The sequence below is a fragment of the Lepidochelys kempii genome, chromosome 10 (assembly GCF_965140265.1).
Source record: "Lepidochelys kempii isolate rLepKem1 chromosome 10, rLepKem1.hap2, whole genome shotgun sequence".
Lineage (NCBI taxonomy): Eukaryota > Metazoa > Chordata > Testudines > Cheloniidae > Lepidochelys > Lepidochelys kempii.
This window is the reverse complement of record NC_133265.1, coordinates 41682145-41698833: the sequence shown is the minus strand read 5'-3', so window position 1 is coordinate 41698833 and position 16689 is coordinate 41682145. Positions and strand designations below refer to the sequence as shown.

The following is a 16689-nucleotide window of genomic DNA, read 5'->3' as shown; positions in this document are numbered from 1 at the left end:
TTCTGCGGCTTTGATTTAAAGTAATCCCAGGCCTCCTCTGCCTTTAGATCCATAATCCACTTCCCTAACTAATTTCCTTAATTTTTGAAAGTCAGCCCTTTTGAAATCAAAAACCCTAGTCGCAGATTTATTTTTGTTAATCCTTCCGTTCAGTTTGAACTGAATTATCTCATGATCACTTGAACCAAGATTGTCCCCTACAACCATTTCTTCTATGAGGTCCTCACTACTCACCAAAACCAAATCTAAAATGGCATCCCCTCTAGTCGGTTCAGCAACTACTTGATGAAGGAATCCATCAGCTATCACATCTAGGAAAATCTGAGTCCTATTATTATTACTAGCACTCATCCTCCAGTCTATATCTGGGAAGTTAAAGTCTCCCATGATAACGCAGTTTCCATTAGTATTTACTTCATTAAAAACATTAAAGAGGGCTCTATCCATATCCAAATTAGATCCCGGCGGTCTATAGCACACCCCAAGCACTATCCCAGGGGGGGCTCTCGTAGTTTTCTTCCCCAATGTAATTTTTGCCCAGACAGACTCTGTCTTATCCATTCCATCGCTTATTTCTTTACATTCTACCTCATCATTGATATACGATGCTACTCCACCACCTTTACCTTTATTTCTGTCTTTCCTAAACAGCACATACCCTTCAATACCTGTACTCCAGTCATGACGACTATTCCACCATGTTTCTGCTATCCCTATAATATCTGGTTTCACTTCCTGCACCAGTAGCTCTAGTTCCTCCATTTTGTTACGTAGGCTCCTCGTATTGGTATACCAACATCTTAATTTTTGCTGTTTGGCCTCGGTCACATTCTGTTCCTTATTAGGCACGGTCATTCTACAACCAGTATAACCTACTAGACTGGTATCCACGCTACCCTTCCTCCTTATCTACACATTCTCCCACCCACGGCTGTATCCTTTCTTACTTCGTTTTCTTCCCTCTCAATGCTAAAATCCGGCGTGGAGATTACCTGGACATCTCCCAGCCATCTCCCCCAAATTCCTAGTTTAAAGCTCTCTTAATCAGTTGTGCCAGCCTCCATCCTAGAAGTCTATTTCCTTCCCTACTCAGATGAAGTCCATTCCGAGAGAACTGTCCTCTGTCCATGAATGCCTCCCAGTGGCCATACATCCCAAAGCCCTCCTTATAGCACCATTGCCTAAGCCATCTGTTGATGGTCATAATCTTGTCACACCTTTGTTGCCTCTCTCTAGGAACAGGCAGAATCCCACTAAAGATCACCTGAGCCTCAATTTCCTTAAGCGTCTTCCCCAGCCTAGCATAGTGTCCCTTAATACTTTCCAGCGAGAACCTAGCTGTATCATTTGTTCCTACATGATGGATAATTAGGGGATTCTTTCCTGCTCCCTTTAGGATCCTTTTCAACTCAGGTCTCCATCCTGTATCTTAGCACCTGGAAGACGGCACACCCTTCTATTCTCTGGATCAGCTCTGATTACAGGCCTGTCTATTCTTCTCAGCAAAGAGTCCCCGATCACATAGACCTGCCTTTTCCTGGTGACGGTGCTATTCTCCAGTCTATCCCCTGTCCCCTCTGGCTGCAAGTTCTTTCCATTCCTACTTTCCCTTGTAATCCTCTTCAACCCATCCTGTATCCTCCTGGGGCTCATATTTGCTGTAGTCTCCATTGGCTCTTCCCCTTTTCCTATAGGGCTAGCCGCTCTTCTCTTCTTCCTTGCCCTTCCACTTTCAGTGTCTACCTGCTGAGCCCCTTCTTCATTTTCCAACTCTGCAAACCTGTTCTTGAGCTCTGTTTCTCCTTCACTAGCCCGTCTTTTCCTCTGCCTGGTTCTTTTAGTCACATAGAATCATAGAATCATAGAATCATAGAATATCAGGGTTGGAAGGGACCCCAGAAGGTCATCTAGTCCAACCCCCTGCTCGAAGCAGGACCAATTCCCAGTTAAATCATCCCAGCCAGGGCTTTGTCAAGCCTGACCTTAAAAACCTCTAAGGAAGGAGATTCTACCACCTCCCTAGGTAACGCATTCCAGTGTTTCACCACCCTCTTAGTGAAAAAGTTTTTCCTAATATCCAATCTAAACCTCCCCCACTGCAACTTGAGACCATTACTCCTCGTTCTGTCATCTGCTACCATTGAGAACAGTCTAGAGCCATCCTCTTTGGAACCCCCTTTCAGGTAGTTGAAAGCAGCTATCAAATCCCCCCTCATTCTTCTCTTCTGCAGACTAAACAATCCCAGTTCCCTCAGCCTCTCCTCATAAGTCATGTGTTCCAGACCCCTAATCATTTTTGTTGCCCTTCGCTGGACTCTTTCCAATTTATCCACATCCTTCTTGCGGTGTGGGGCCCAAAACTGGACACAGTATTCCAGATGAGGCCTCACCAATGTCGAATAGAGGGGGACGATCACGTCCCTCAATCTGCTCGCTATGCCCCTGCTTATACATCCCAAAATGCCGTTGGCCTTCTTGGCAACAAGGGCACACTGTTGACTCATATCCAGCTTCTCGTCCACTGTCACCCCTAGGTCCTTTTCCGCAGAACTGCTGCCTAGCCATTCGGTCCCTAGTCTGTAGCGGTGCATTGGGTTCTTCTGTCCTAAGTGCAGGACCCTGCACTTATCCTTATTGAACCTCATCAGATTTCTTTTGGCCCAATACTCCAATTTGTCTAGGTCCCTCTGTATCCTATCCCTGCCCTCCAGCGTATCTACCACTCCTCCCAGTTTAGTATCATCCGCAAATGTGCTGAGAGTGCAATCCACACCATCCTCCAGATCATTTATGAAGATATTGAACAAAACCGGCCCCAGGACCGACCCCTGGGGCCCTCCACTTGACACCTGCTGCCAACTAGACATGGAGCCATTGATCACTACCCGTTGAGCCCGACAATCTAGCCAACGTTCTACCCACCTTATAGTGCATTCATCCAGCCCATACTTCTTTAACTTGCTGACAAGAATACTGTGGGAGACCGTGTCAAATGCTTTGCTAAAGTCAAGAAACAATACATCCACTGTTTTCCCTTGATCCACAGAACCAGTAATCTCATCACAGAAGGCGATTAGATTAGTCAGGCATGACCTTCCCTTGGTGAATCCATGCTGACTGTTCCTGATCACTTTCCTCTCATGTAAGTGCTTCAGGATTTATTCTTTGAGGACCTGCTCCATGATTTTTCCAGGGACTGAGGTGAGGCTGACTGGCCTGTAGTTCCCAGGATCCTCCTTCTTCCCTTTTTTAAAGATTGGCACTACATTAGCCTTTTTCCAGTCATCTGGGACTTCCCCCATTCACCACGAGTTTTCAAAGATAATGGCCAATGGCTCTGCAATCACAGCCGCCAATTCCTTTAACACTCTCGGATGCAACGCGTCCGGCCCCATGGACTTGTGCACGTCCAGCTTTTCTAAATAGTCCCTAACCACCTCTTTCTCCACAGAGGGCTGGCCATCTACTCCCCATGCTGTGATGCCCACCGCCGCAGTCTGGGAGCTGACCTTGTTAGTGAAGACAGAGTCAAAAAAGCATTGGGTACATTAGCTTTTTCCACATCCTCTGTCACTAGGTTGCGTCCCTCATTCAGTAAGGGGCCCACACTTTCCTTGGCTTTCTTTTTGTTGCCAACATACCTGAAGAAACCCTTCTTGTTACTCTTGACATCTCTTGCTAACTGCAGCTCCAGGTGCGATTTGGCCCTCCTGATTTCATTCCTACATGCCCGAGCCATATTTTTATACTCTTCCCTGGTCATATGTCCAATCTTCCACTTCTTGTAAGCTTCTTTTTTATGTTTAAGATGCGCTAGGATTTCACCGTTAAGCCAAGCTGGTCGCCTGCCATATTTACTATTCTTTCGACACATCAGGATGGTTTGTCCCTGTAACTTCAACAGGGATTCCTTGAAATACAGCCAGCTCTCCTGGACTCCTTTCCCCTTCACCTTAGTCCCCCAGGGGATCCTACCCATCCATTCCCTGAGGGAGTCAAAGTCTGCTTTCCTGAAGTCCAGGGTCCGTATCCTGCTGCTTACCTTTCTTCCCTGTGTCAGGATCCTGAACTCAACCAACTCATGGTCACTGCCTCCCAAATTCCCATCCACTTTTGCTTCCCCCACTAATTCTTCCTGGTTTGTGTGTAAACTCCCCTGTTTACAGCTCTGTTTGCTAGCTCTTGAGCCGCTACAGCTGTCTTGACTGTCACTATGGTGACCTATTACCTTCATCTCTTCTTCTGGAGAAAAAAAATTTTTAACCCTGTTTTTTCTAAACACATCACTTCAGTATATGAAGTGGAGTGTTGCTTATTAACTATATCCTGGGCTAATAAACATTTCAGACCCCCACTGGCACCCAAACCATGGCCCCGCTCCCCTCTCACTCGTCCTTATGGACAGTAAAAAGTGGGAGGACCATGGTCTTCCCCCTGTTCAGGTGCCCCTGCTTCAGACTCCAAGTTATTTTATCCAAGGATAGGATTGATACCTCACAAATAGGAAGTGCATTCAAGTTATATAAATATTTACATGAATGAGAGTGAAGGAAACTTTAAAACACTGCGCAAACAGAATTATGAACAAACTTGTAATTGTCATTCATATTACAGCTTCTTATCGTTTACCCAAGGCACAAAACTCTTCTGGTTATTAACTATCCCCCAAAATTACATAGTCTGTTAGTTACCACCACCTATAAAATGGAAAAGTATTCTTATATAAAAATTATCGTGCAATGTGTTCTTTAAGATAGTTGTAGGAAGCAATGTTCCTTTATACACTTTATTTTAACTGAAACTCTATTGGTGACTAAGCACAATATACATGATCAGACTATTTAAAAATCCTTACAGGGTACACTCTGCACTTGAATAGCACACTTAGCTGTGCATCGGACCTGAAGTTTGTGCTCACATCCATCCTTAGCTAAATTGTTGCTGCCTTCCTTCTACATAAAGAAAATAAATGTCTACAACAAAAATAAATCAATGGTGAACAGAAATTCAATTATAAGCACCGATGTTATAACTTTTGTATAATTCAGATCCACATATACACAGCAAGGGAACAGTAGCTCATCAGAGCTGGAGTGTATTTGAATATTTTACAGTGCCCCCAAAAGACCATAAAGATATTATTTGTCTCTTGTGAAAATCCCCCAAAAGGAGTTCAAATTAAAATGTCATTTCTGATTTTGTCCAATATAGGTAAATTCTCCCATTAAAAATATGCCTTGCATCTCCATGAGTTACTTCTGAACTGGGAGGAGTTGATCAAATTCCTCTATCAGCTCAATAAACTAGAAGAAAAATCCCACAAGCTTTTCATGGTACAACGGATAAAGAGAGTTAAAAATCTGAACCATCACTTTGACATTTTTCCATTTAAAAAGCATTAGAACAGGGTTATTTACTTGCAGTGCCTTTAAATCACATAATATAATAGCTGTGTCTTAAAATAATGTGCCTGTAATAATATGCCAGATTGTTCGGTGAGCTACATAAATTTAGAGGACTTCTCATTTAACTTCCAAGTATTTGACTACCTAGTAAAGATGAATGAGTAACAGCCGTGTTAGTCTGTATTCGCAAAAAGAAAAGGAGTACTTGTGGCACCTTAGAGACTAACCAATTTATTTGAGCATAAGCTGAAGTGAGCTGTAGCTCAGTTCATCGGATGCATACTGTGGAAAATACAGAAGATGTTCTTATACATACAAACCATGAAAAAATGGGTGTTTACCACTACAAAAGGTTTTCTCTCCCCCCACCCCACTCTCCTGCTGGTAATAGCTTATCTAAAGTGATCACTCTCCTTACAATGTGTATGATAATCAAGCTGGGCCATTTGCAGTAGTACAGTCTACTGATCTGGTCATTAAAGAAAAAGATAGGATAAATATGATATTGGCTTAGTGATGTGGAGCTCTATTCAGAAACATCCAGGATCAACTAAGCATTGTCCATCTAAATGAGACTTGTTCATGTTTGGTATCTTAAGCCCATTTTCGGTTTTAAAATTTCAAGATCAGCATAAAAGTCTGAATAATTTGCACATCACAAGCTTTTGCATCCTGCATGCTGTTAAGTATATAGATCAGCTCTTAAGGCATGCTAGCTCACTTGAAGGACATGCATGACAGATACTTGAATCCTTTTTTGGCCTGCATTTTCAAAATGATTTACAGAATTATATCTAGTAGTTGCAGTTTCCAGTCTATTGTGTGATGTGACTGCTATCAAGGCGGATGCTATCAAACTCACCTTAGAAATTATACAGTATCCATCTGGTGAGGGGGTTTTATAAGATATTGTTTTAATATTTAGAAACAAGTTCTCCATTCATTATATAAGTAAAAGGTAACATTATGTGAGACTCTGTTACCATTGTATGTATTGTTGGCTATTCCATGAGTGCAAAGTGATCCAGAACCTCATGGAACTGAGGGCATTGTTTGTGGGGGAGTGGATTGAGTGAGGCTGGTTTTCACTAATAAGTGCTTCCAAAGACAGATCTCAAAAAGTGATTACAACAGCCTTCCATTTACATAGCATCTTTCAACCTGAAGGATCCCAATGTGCTTTCTAAGCTCTAGTGGTCCCTCACACTCTAGTAGGGAGGATTTCCAATAAAACCTTACTACTGGCTGACTGCAAGTAACAGTCTTATAGGGGAGAGCTCCAGCTCCCTGTGTGGGGTGAGGCACAACAGTCCTTAACCCACAGCCACCTAGCTGGGGAAGACAGTAATTAACAGCCTATAATTAACAGAAAGCTCTGGCCCTCTGGGCAAGGCAGAGCCGCAATCAGTCTTAAGCCGTCAGCCACCTGGCTGGGGCAGACAACACACAGGGCCTTCTGGCCTAGGAGCGAATAGGCTGCTACCCAAAGGGTGGGGGCTCGCAGCAGGGGGTAGGGGAACCCAGGCCCACCCAACTTCACTGGGTCCCTGCCCAGGGCCTTAACAGTGGCAGAGTGCTCCACCACTGGGTCAGTGGGGAATCCAGACACAGCAGAACTGGACTAGAGTCTGGTCCCCCTGGACTATTTCCTACCAGAGTCTGAGTGTAGGGTCCCATGGTCCAAAAAAATCCCCTGTCTCCTCATGGTATTCAGCCACTGGTATCCCCTGGCGGTCCTCATCTGCATCCCCTGATGGCGGGACTGGGCTAGGCTTGGCTCTTGTAGGAGCATTTGCTCCATAGAAGAGACCTCCACTCTCCTGTGGCTCAGCAGCAACTGAGGTCCAGGGCTCTCCTCTACTTCCTGTCCCGCCCTGGTACTTCCGGTGAGTGGGGTGGGGTGGATTTGGCTCTGCCCACCCAGGGGAGGGAAGTCAGTCTGTCTCACTACATAAGCTTAAACAGCTGTACATTGCATTTGATCCACCACTGAAGTGCAGCTGTCTCTGGGGTGGAAGGCAACAACTGCTTAACTATGCATATTCACACTAAACTGTGGGTTCAAGAGAGTCTGAAATGAAGAATAACTTAATAAATTGAAACTGTAAGGAAAATTTAGAAATGGAAAATTTAATTGCCATGTAATAATAATACCAAAGTCAGAATTTGGCTTGGATTCCATAGCTAATACCTCTGCTCCTCTCTGTAGTGACGTTGGATTTTTAGTAGCCAGAAGTGGTTAGAACTTGGTTTGTATCCTCTAAAAGATTCTACATTTCTTCGGTCATTATTAAACCAATACCCCAGGGAGGGCCCTTAATTGTACCCTGGGACATTGGTTTAATAATGACCAAAAGAATGTGCTTCTTACTTCCCCAGAAATACTTACAGCAGCCTGCTTTATTTTTTGGCAATCTCTGATTCAAGTAATTGCCCAAGCCCCACCAGGCTTAGATGGTGAGAGCTCTGATTAGTCTTTGATGGTCTGGCTGCAGGCAGAGTGCTACTTCTCAGGAAATCACGTTTGCAGCCATGGACACTAATAGTTAAACATTCATGGCCTTTATGTTGGCCAGTGTTGCATTAGAAATGCAGTGAACCACCAACTTTCCAAAAATGTTAAAGCGATAAATTGAAGTGGAATGTGCCTTAATATTTCAGCATCAACTTATGGCAGACTGAAAATTCTCCCTTTAAGATGCAGATAGATAGTGGCATGTGCAAAAGTAAAGGCTTCTTCCTTACATTTCCTGGTTCCATATTTGCACTGGGAAACAGCTTTGACCATTTGACAAAACATTTCCGGTGTAGCTCCTGTCACGGAGTCCCTGGGCGATGCTCTGGAACTGTTCCCCATGAAGCCAGACAGGACTCCGGGGAAGTCTCCTCTCTGGGAGCAGACTGTCTTCAGGACACAAAGCTCACACAGCTTTCACCTTCCTGGGTCTGACCTCTGAGCATTCAGCATCCTCTGCCCCTCCGTGCACTTCCCACAGCGAGTCCGCTCAGGCGGGGCTCCTGGGGAAGCCAGAGGGTCCTGCACCCCAACTTCGCAGTCAGATGTGACTCTCAGACAGCCAGTAAAACAAAGGTTTATTAAACATGGTCTAAAACAGAGCTTGTAGGTGCAGAGAACAGGACCCCTCAGCTGGGTCCATTTTGGGGGGCAGTGAGCCAGACAACCACGTCTGCCCTTCACTCCATGTCCCAGCCAGCCCCAAACTGAAACTCCCTCCAGCCCCTCCTCCTCTGGGCTTTGTTCCTTTCCCAGGCCAGGAGGTCACCCGATTCCTTTTTTCTCCAACCCTTTAGCTCTCACCTTGTAGGGGGGAAGGGCCCAGGCCATCAGTGGCCAGGAAACAGGGTGTCGACCATTCTCTGTGTCCAGACTCCTGCACACACCTGCCCTCTAGGGCTCTGCAGTGATCATACACCCTTATCCCACCACCTAGATACTTAAGAACTGCATAGGGGAAACTGAGGCACCCCCACACTATTCAGAGGAAACATTAAGAACAGTCCCATTTCATCACAGCTCCTTTGGAGTAAATGAAGAGGAAATTAATAGGCAGCAGGTTTAAAACAAAACAGAAGGAAGCATTTCTTCACACAACACACAGTCAACCTGTGGAACTCTCTGCCAATCAGTGGTTATTAGCCAGGACGGGCAGGGATGGTGTCCCTAGCCTCTGTTTTCCAGGAGCTGGGAATGGGTGATGGGATGGATCACTTGATGATTACCTGTTCTGTTCATTCCTTCTGAAGCACCTGGCTTTGGCCACTGTTGAAAGACAGGATACTGGGCTAGATGGACCTTTGGTCTGACCCAGTATGGCCGTTCTTATACAGCAAGGAGAAATTTAAAAAACCTTGTGTTTATAGTTGGTGCAGTGATCCAGTAACTATCACTATTTTGTTTTGGCTACAATAAATACAAATTTAATTAAAAACAAATTTGTTTGGTGGGATGCACACTCAAATTAATTTCTCTCTTTGGCTTTAAACAGAATGAATGCCGCATGTTTCGTATTCAGTTTGGTGGAGATTCAAAAGAGCAGGCGCTGGAACACTGCTATAGTTGTGTGCAGAAACTTGCAGACTATGTAACAGTTCAGGTAACAGATGAGCCAAGCCAAGAGCTGCACCAAGGGCATAGTCAGCTGGCTAACCGTGAAAGTCAAGTGAAGGACTCCGAACAAAATACATCGATGCTGCATGGAGTAAGCCAGAAGAGTGTGTGTGTGAAACTAAGAAATATAATGGTTGCCTAATTTAAGTGCCATGTCCATACTCCTTCAAGCCAGTGGTTTTCAACCTTTTTTCATTTGAGGACCCCTACAAATTTCAAATGGAGGTGCGAACCTCTTTGGAAATCTTAGACATAGTTTGCGGACCCCCAGATGTCCGTGGACCACAGGATGAAAACCACTGCTTTAGGATGTGTAGTCTAATAAGAATATGGTCCTTGTGTGGTTGTTGGGTATAAGACATCACTATTTTAATCCTGTTGTTTAATAGTACAAATTTTTGAAAAGAGGCATTTCATCTATGCATTTGTCCAGAAACAAAACTATGCTATCTGCTAATGTAGTATCTTATTGACAAGCAGACCAATATTAAGATAAACCCTTTATTATGAACAAGAACTATGTATAGCAATGAGGTAACAAACTTCTTACTACTCTGTAGCTGCAGCCTGTGACTCCTGTATCCTGGGCTTCTTTGTTTCTGCCCAGCAGGAAGTATGTCACATTGCACTTTTTGATACTGTCTCACATGACCTTCTCATAAATAAACTAGGGAAATATAGCCTAGATGAACCTACTACAAGGTGGGTGCACTACTGGTTGGGAAAGCATTCTCAGAGTAGTTATTAATGGTTCTGTAGTGAGGTCTTCGACATTGGGGAGGCCTCATCTGGAGTACTGTGTCCAGTTTTGGGCCCCACACTACAAGAAGGATGTGGAAAAATTGGAAAGAGTCCAGCGGAGGGCAACAAAAATGATTAGTGGACTGGAACACATGACTTCTGAGGAGAGGCTGAGGGAACTGGGATTGTTTAGTCTGCAGAAGAGAAGAATGAGGGGGGATTTGATAGCTGCTTTCAACTACCTGAAAGGGGGTTCCTAAGAGGATGGATCTAGACTGTTCTCAGTGGTAGTTGATGACAGAACAAGGAGTAATGGTCTCAAGTTGCAGTGGGGAAGGTTTAGATTGGATATTAGGAAAAACTTTTTCACTAGGAGGGTGGTGAAATACTGGAATGCTTTACCTAGGCAGGTGGTGGAATCTCCTTCCTTAGAGGTTTTTAAGGTCAGGCTTGACAAAGCCCTGGCTGGGATGATTTAGTTGGGGATTGGTCCTGCTTTGAGCAAGGGGTTGAACTAGATGACCTCCTGAGGTCCCTTCCAACCCTGATATTCTATGCTTCTATGCCTTATTGGAAAAATCTGGGAGGTGGGTAGGCACAAGCATGCCCACTTCTAAAGGCCCTTCACCCAGCCTAGCGGGAGGGACCACTGGACCTGGGTTCCAACTGATTATTTGGGACAACTAATGAGAAAACAGGGGTCGGAGTGATGGTCATAGGTTCAAAACAAGGGTACCGGATGGGGACACCAAGCAGAGGACCCCGGACAGCTCCCACTGCTCCTCAAAGGGAGCCAGCGGATGCTGCCCAAAGAACTTTGCCCGGAGGCGTGAGACAATTGACCCTACAATTGCAGAGCATCCCCTCATCCAGCATCCAGCTCCGGGTATTAAAGATGGCAACCTTTGTGAGGACCAGGAGGAGGTTAATGAGGAGATCTTGTGACTTTGTGGGGCCACAGACAGGGTGTGCGAAAATGAATAAGTGCAGGGAAAAGTGCAGCCAGAACCTCAGCAAGAGGTTCTGGAGGAGCTGGAAGAGGGGCTGCAACCTGGCGCATTCAAGATCGGTGTGCGCCAGGTTCTCCCTCACGCCGTAGAACGGGAAGGCCTCAGGAATGGGTGTGAACTGCGCCAGCTACACACCTGTGCTCACGGATCCGTAAAGGAGCCACCAACCGATGTGCCCAGCAGGCCGTGGGACCAGGGTGGAATAGATACTGGCCCACCTGGGCTCCTCACCCTCTACAGATGATAAGTAGTCCTGCCATTTGGTGTCGGAGCGGGAGACAAGGGTGAGGAAATGCAACATGTGGAGCACGAGCATGTATAGGGCGTGGTTCGGAAGTGAATCAGATGCAGGGCATGCAGCTGTCTCAAAGTATGGGAGTGGGGAGGCTGGGGGAGGTTCATGGAACAGGGGCCCGATAAAAAGGTCCGGAGGGCCTGGGGTGAGGATGGACAGGGAGCCTTAACTTAAGGCCCGCCCCAGGAAGATGAGAGAAGTGGGTGACAAGGTAGCCCCCACCTCCTGGAGTACGCGCAGGGAGGTTGGAAGGGTGAAGAGCCCCATACGCCGACCAAGCACCCGGGACCTCCCAGTCCCCCCCATCATAGTGCAGGAGGTCTCTGACCCTGTTGATTTCTGCCAGGACCAAACTCTGGCGCATCGAGGGAGACTCCGTCACATGCACATGTAGATCAGGGTTGTGTAGCAGAGGCTCCGCAAGGAGGTCTGCCCCCTCGGTGGCCACAATGGACCTGGTCGTCGAAAAGAGCTTCCAGGTCTGGAGGAGGTCCTGGTAGAAGGTCGGCAGCTTGGAGAGGTCTCACGGAAGACCCCTGCCAGTCTTATTGGAGCCGTTGGAGGCGGCGGAGGAAGGCATGTGCCAACGTGCTCCACGCCAGTCTACCTGTACCATAAAGGAGTCTCTGCAAGGCCTGGAGGCGGAAGACAGACCTGGCTGCGAAGGCAGACCATGTCCTGCCCTCCCTCCTCCAGGGGAAGACTCAAGACCCCTGCAGAGACCCAGTGCAGTCCTGGCCAGAAAAACTCCAGGACTGTCCTCTGGAGCCTGGCCAGGATCCCCAGGGCCAGGCTCAGGGTGTTGAGCCGGTGCCAGAGCATGGACAGGACTAGCTGGTTCAGCACCAGCACTCTCCCTCACAGGGAGAGACACTGGAGCAGTCCTGTCCATCTCTGCAGCCGCTCACCCACCCTAGGCTCCAAATCCTGCTAGTTCTCTAGTGGAGAAGGATGCGTGGCGGAAAGAAAAACACCAAGATAGAGCACCAGATGGCTTGAAGCGTGGGTGAGAGGGAACTCGCCTGCCACCCGTCCCCAACCACCAGGCCAGAGCTTTTGACCCAGTTGACCAGAGCAGAGGAGGCCACTGAGTAGATGGCCTGGCAGGCCTCGACCCGCACCAGGTCACCTGGGTCCTGGACCATGAGGAGCATGTCGTCAGCGTACACCAACAGGACCAGCCGCAGCTCCAGCTCCCGAAGCACCAACCCCATCAAACTCCGGTGGAGGAGACAGAGGAAGGGCTCGATCGCCAGAGCGTACAGCTGGCCAGGGAGGGGGTCTGTAGTGAGGCGGTGTGGTTCCCTGCCACCCCGGGGAGGGACGAGCCCCTCCGGACACTAAAGGGGCAGAGCCAGTGACTCCTGCGCCCACCCCCCAGAGGTCAATGCGCAGGACAGGAAGTATAAAAGCCCAACCCCAGAGCTCACTGGAGGAGCAGCCACCAGAGAGGCCAGTTGCCTGCAGCCTAGCTCCCGGTTGGGAGACCCCAGCAACAGGCGGCAGACCCAAAGACTCACCCACCTGACCAATGCCTGCCCCTCGCCAGTTACCCAGAGGAGCTGCCAAGCCTACCCCTCGCCAGTTACCCTGAGGAGCCCATGGTACTTGACCCCCCCAGAGGACACCGTCCGGACCCAGGTACCTCTAGAGGGGGAGTTAGGAATTAACCCGGGGGCATCCAACCCTAGTCTGGCTGTATCACTGCCAGAGCCTATGTCAGTGTGTTGCAGCCAGGATCCCCACGACTCAGCAGCAGGCCTTCTGCTAGGATGCAGTGGAGTGGGTGGGCCTACTTCCCCCCCTGCCACCCAACTTGTGGGTGGCAGTCTCCCCCTCTCCCTGGCCCCTCTGAGCTAAGAGCCTGGGCTTGTTGTTTACCTGCTTTTGCTCAGCTTCTGCCTGAGGACCTGAGCCCTTGACTCGCTATTGCCGCCAACCACGGGCTGGTACAAATAACTGTCTGTGTTTGACTTTATTGCTCCATGGTGAGAGACTCCCACAACCAGGCTAATACACCGTCAAGAACTGAAAGGACGTAGCAAGGCAGGGTGGTCTCCCCCCACCCCGGAGAGGGACGAGCCCTGGCCAAACCTCTCCACATGTGAAGAATGTGGGCAGCAGTCCCCTGATCCCTGTGAGAAGGGGTTTTAGGAGGAACGTGCCCAGGATGGCCATGGATATGGACAAGCTCATTAAGTTCCTGGCTAAGAGCCAGCAGCAGCAAGCGGCAGCCCAGCAACAGCAGCTGGTCCAGCAGTTAGGGGCACAACAGCAACAGCTGATTTTGGAGCTGGGACACCAGAACCAGGACCACCAGCAACAATGCCTGCAGCAGTTGGCAACTCTGCTCCCCTGTCCTGCAGAACCCCAGCCAGGAGACACAGTTGGGCTGTCCAGTGTAGCCCGCCGATCCAGTTGACCAAGATGGGCCCCAATAATGAACCCAAGGCCTCCCTTGTGATCTTTGAGAGGGTGGCATTAGTCGTGGGGTGGGTCCAAGACCAGTGGGCCACCCTCCTGGCCCCGTATCTGCCCAGGACCACCACACACTGTGTACTGCAGACTATCGATGGAGGAGGCACAGAGTACAACCGGGTAAAGGCAGCAATTCTAGATGCCTTGGACGTCAGCCCGGAAACCTTCTGGCAGCGGTTCTGGAGTCTGACCTTCCCTACGGATGCGCGACCTTGGTTGGTGGCCCAAAAGCTGAGGGAGGCATGCAAGCAATGGCTACAGCCCAAGAGGCGAACACCAGACGAGCTCACTGAGCAAGTTATTATGGAACAATTTGTCCACATGCTCCCACCGCAAGGAAGGGCCTGCGTCCTCCGCCATTGGCCTGCGACACTGGCCACCGCCGTCACTCTGATGGAGGATTTCCTCGCAGCTGAAGCCCTGTGGGGACTAGTGATTTGAGCCCACACACCAGGGCCCGAGCGCCCTAACCTAAAGAAGAAGGGGAGCTCCCGGACCGAACTACGAAACCCTTCACGGGGCCAGGAGCCCCGCTATAGCAGTCTGGAGGTGCCGGTTCGACAAGCCCCAGCGACTGCTGAACCAGGGGTCAGGAGGACCAATCGAAGCCCCCCAAGGGGCCCTGTGGGAACATCTGCCCAGCCCTGGGCATCCAGAGCTCGGACCCTGTTTCTTCTGTGGGAAATACGGACACCTGCAGCGTGACTTCACCGAGATGGACTGCAACTCCGGTCACGTTTGTGCAGGAGAAACCCACGCCTGACGGCCACACCCCACCAAGATTACAGTGCCAGTAGTTGTTGGGGATTGCCCGACCCTGGCCCTGATTGATTCAGGATGCGGCCAGATGCTCATTTGCCAAAATTTAGGCCTTCCAGCTGACCTGCACCTGGGGATGATTCGACTGCAATTCATCCACGATGATGTCTGGCCCTACCCCAGTGCCCAAATCCAGCTAACCATTGACGGGGTCATGCGGCTGATGGTGGTCGGCCTGGCTCCTCAACTAGCCTACCCGGTGATCCTGGGACTTGATTGGTCCTAGTGACCAGAGGTCTTTCACTCAAGTGCTGAGAAAGGCCCTGAGGTCACCCTAGCACCTGGAGGGGGCTGCCCCGAGACCTGCTCCAAGGAGCCGGAGGAACCAGACCCCAACGGACAGGGAGGAGAGCCTAAGGACCCCCCGGCGGGGCCCACCGTCGAACCCATGCTTAGCACCGACTTTTGCCAGGACCAAAGGGAGGACCCCACCCTCAGTCAAGCATATGAACAGCTAGCAGCCGTCGATGGGACTCTGATCGATCAGTCCCAGACAAAGTGGTGGCCCCATTTCGAGTTTCGCTGCAACCACCTCTTTTAGGCAGAATGAGACCCTCACACCGGAGAGCTCCAGACCCAACTTCTTGTGCCTTAATGTCACCGACGAGCTGTAATGAAACTCGCCCACAGCATCCCAGCCGCAGGGCACTTGGGCCATGAAAAGACCCTCGCCCGAATTTTGACGAGGTTCTTCTGGCCCGGTGTACACCAGGAGGTGAGAAACTATTCTAGTTCCTGTCCAGAATGCCAGCTAGCCTGCTCCGCCATGGACGCCCAAGGTCCCATTGATTCCCATGCCCATTGTAGAAAAGTCGTTCAAGTGAGTAGCCATGGACTTGGTGGGCCCCCTTCCGAAAAGTATTGCCAGATTTCAGTACATACTGGTCATCATGGACTATGCCACCTGTTTCCCCGAAGCAGTACCACTATGGAGCATCACTGCCCGAACAGTTGCTGATTAACTCTGAAGGTCTTCACCTGCGTGGGCCTGCCCTGGGAAATCCTCACTGACCAGGGCACCAACTTCACCTCCCAGCTGCTGCAGCTGATGTGCAACCTGGGGATTAAGCAGCTGCGCACCTCCATATATCACCCACAAACAGATGGCTTGGTTGAATGGTTTAACCGTACTATGAAGGACATGCTGTGCAGTTTCCCCCAGGTGACCTACACCGATGGGATCAGCTACTCCTGCCCTTGCTTCTGGCCATCTGTGAGGTGTCTCCATCCCCCTTATAAGAGAGTCACCAATCACCACTACCCTACATTTCCTCCTGGGAGGAATCAGAATTGTAGGACTAGAAGGGACCTCAAGAGGTCATTTAGTCCAGTCCCCTGCACTCATGGTGTTTGTTTAACCTGTTCATAAAAATCTCCAATAATGGAGATTTCACAACGTCCCTAGGCAATTTATTCCAGTGCTAAACCACCCTGATAGGAATGTTTTCTAATGTCCAACCTAAGCCACCTTTGCTGCAATTTAAACCCATTGCTTCTTGTCCTATCCTCAGAGGCTAAGGAGAACAAATTTTCTCCTTCCTCCTTATAACAACCTTTCATGTATTTGAAAACTGTTATTGTGTCCCCTCTCAGTTTTCTCTTCTCCAGCCTAAACAAACCCAGTTTTTTCAATCATCCTTCATTGGTCATGTTTTCTAGACCTTTAATCATTTCTGTTGTTCTTCTCTGGACTGTCTCCAATTTGTCCACATCTTTCCATAGTTGCCCCAGAATTGGGCACAATGTGGCCTAATCAGCATGTAGTAAAGAGGAAGAATGACTTTTTGTGTTTTGCTTACAATACTCCTACTA

At 48.7% G+C, this 16689-nt stretch overlaps 1 protein-coding gene across 1 annotated transcript in view; it reads left to right on the top strand.

Moving 5' to 3' along the window:
• The window catches only part of REC114 (REC114 meiotic recombination protein), a 155088-nt gene that overhangs the window by 118996 nt on the left and 19403 nt on the right, over positions 1 to 16689 (top strand). The window contains exon 5 of the mRNA XM_073361537.1: positions 9413 to 9618. Within this exon, the coding sequence (XP_073217638.1) occupies positions 9413 to 9618 (206 nt within the window). The remainder of the gene's footprint in view (positions 1 to 9412; positions 9619 to 16689) is intronic.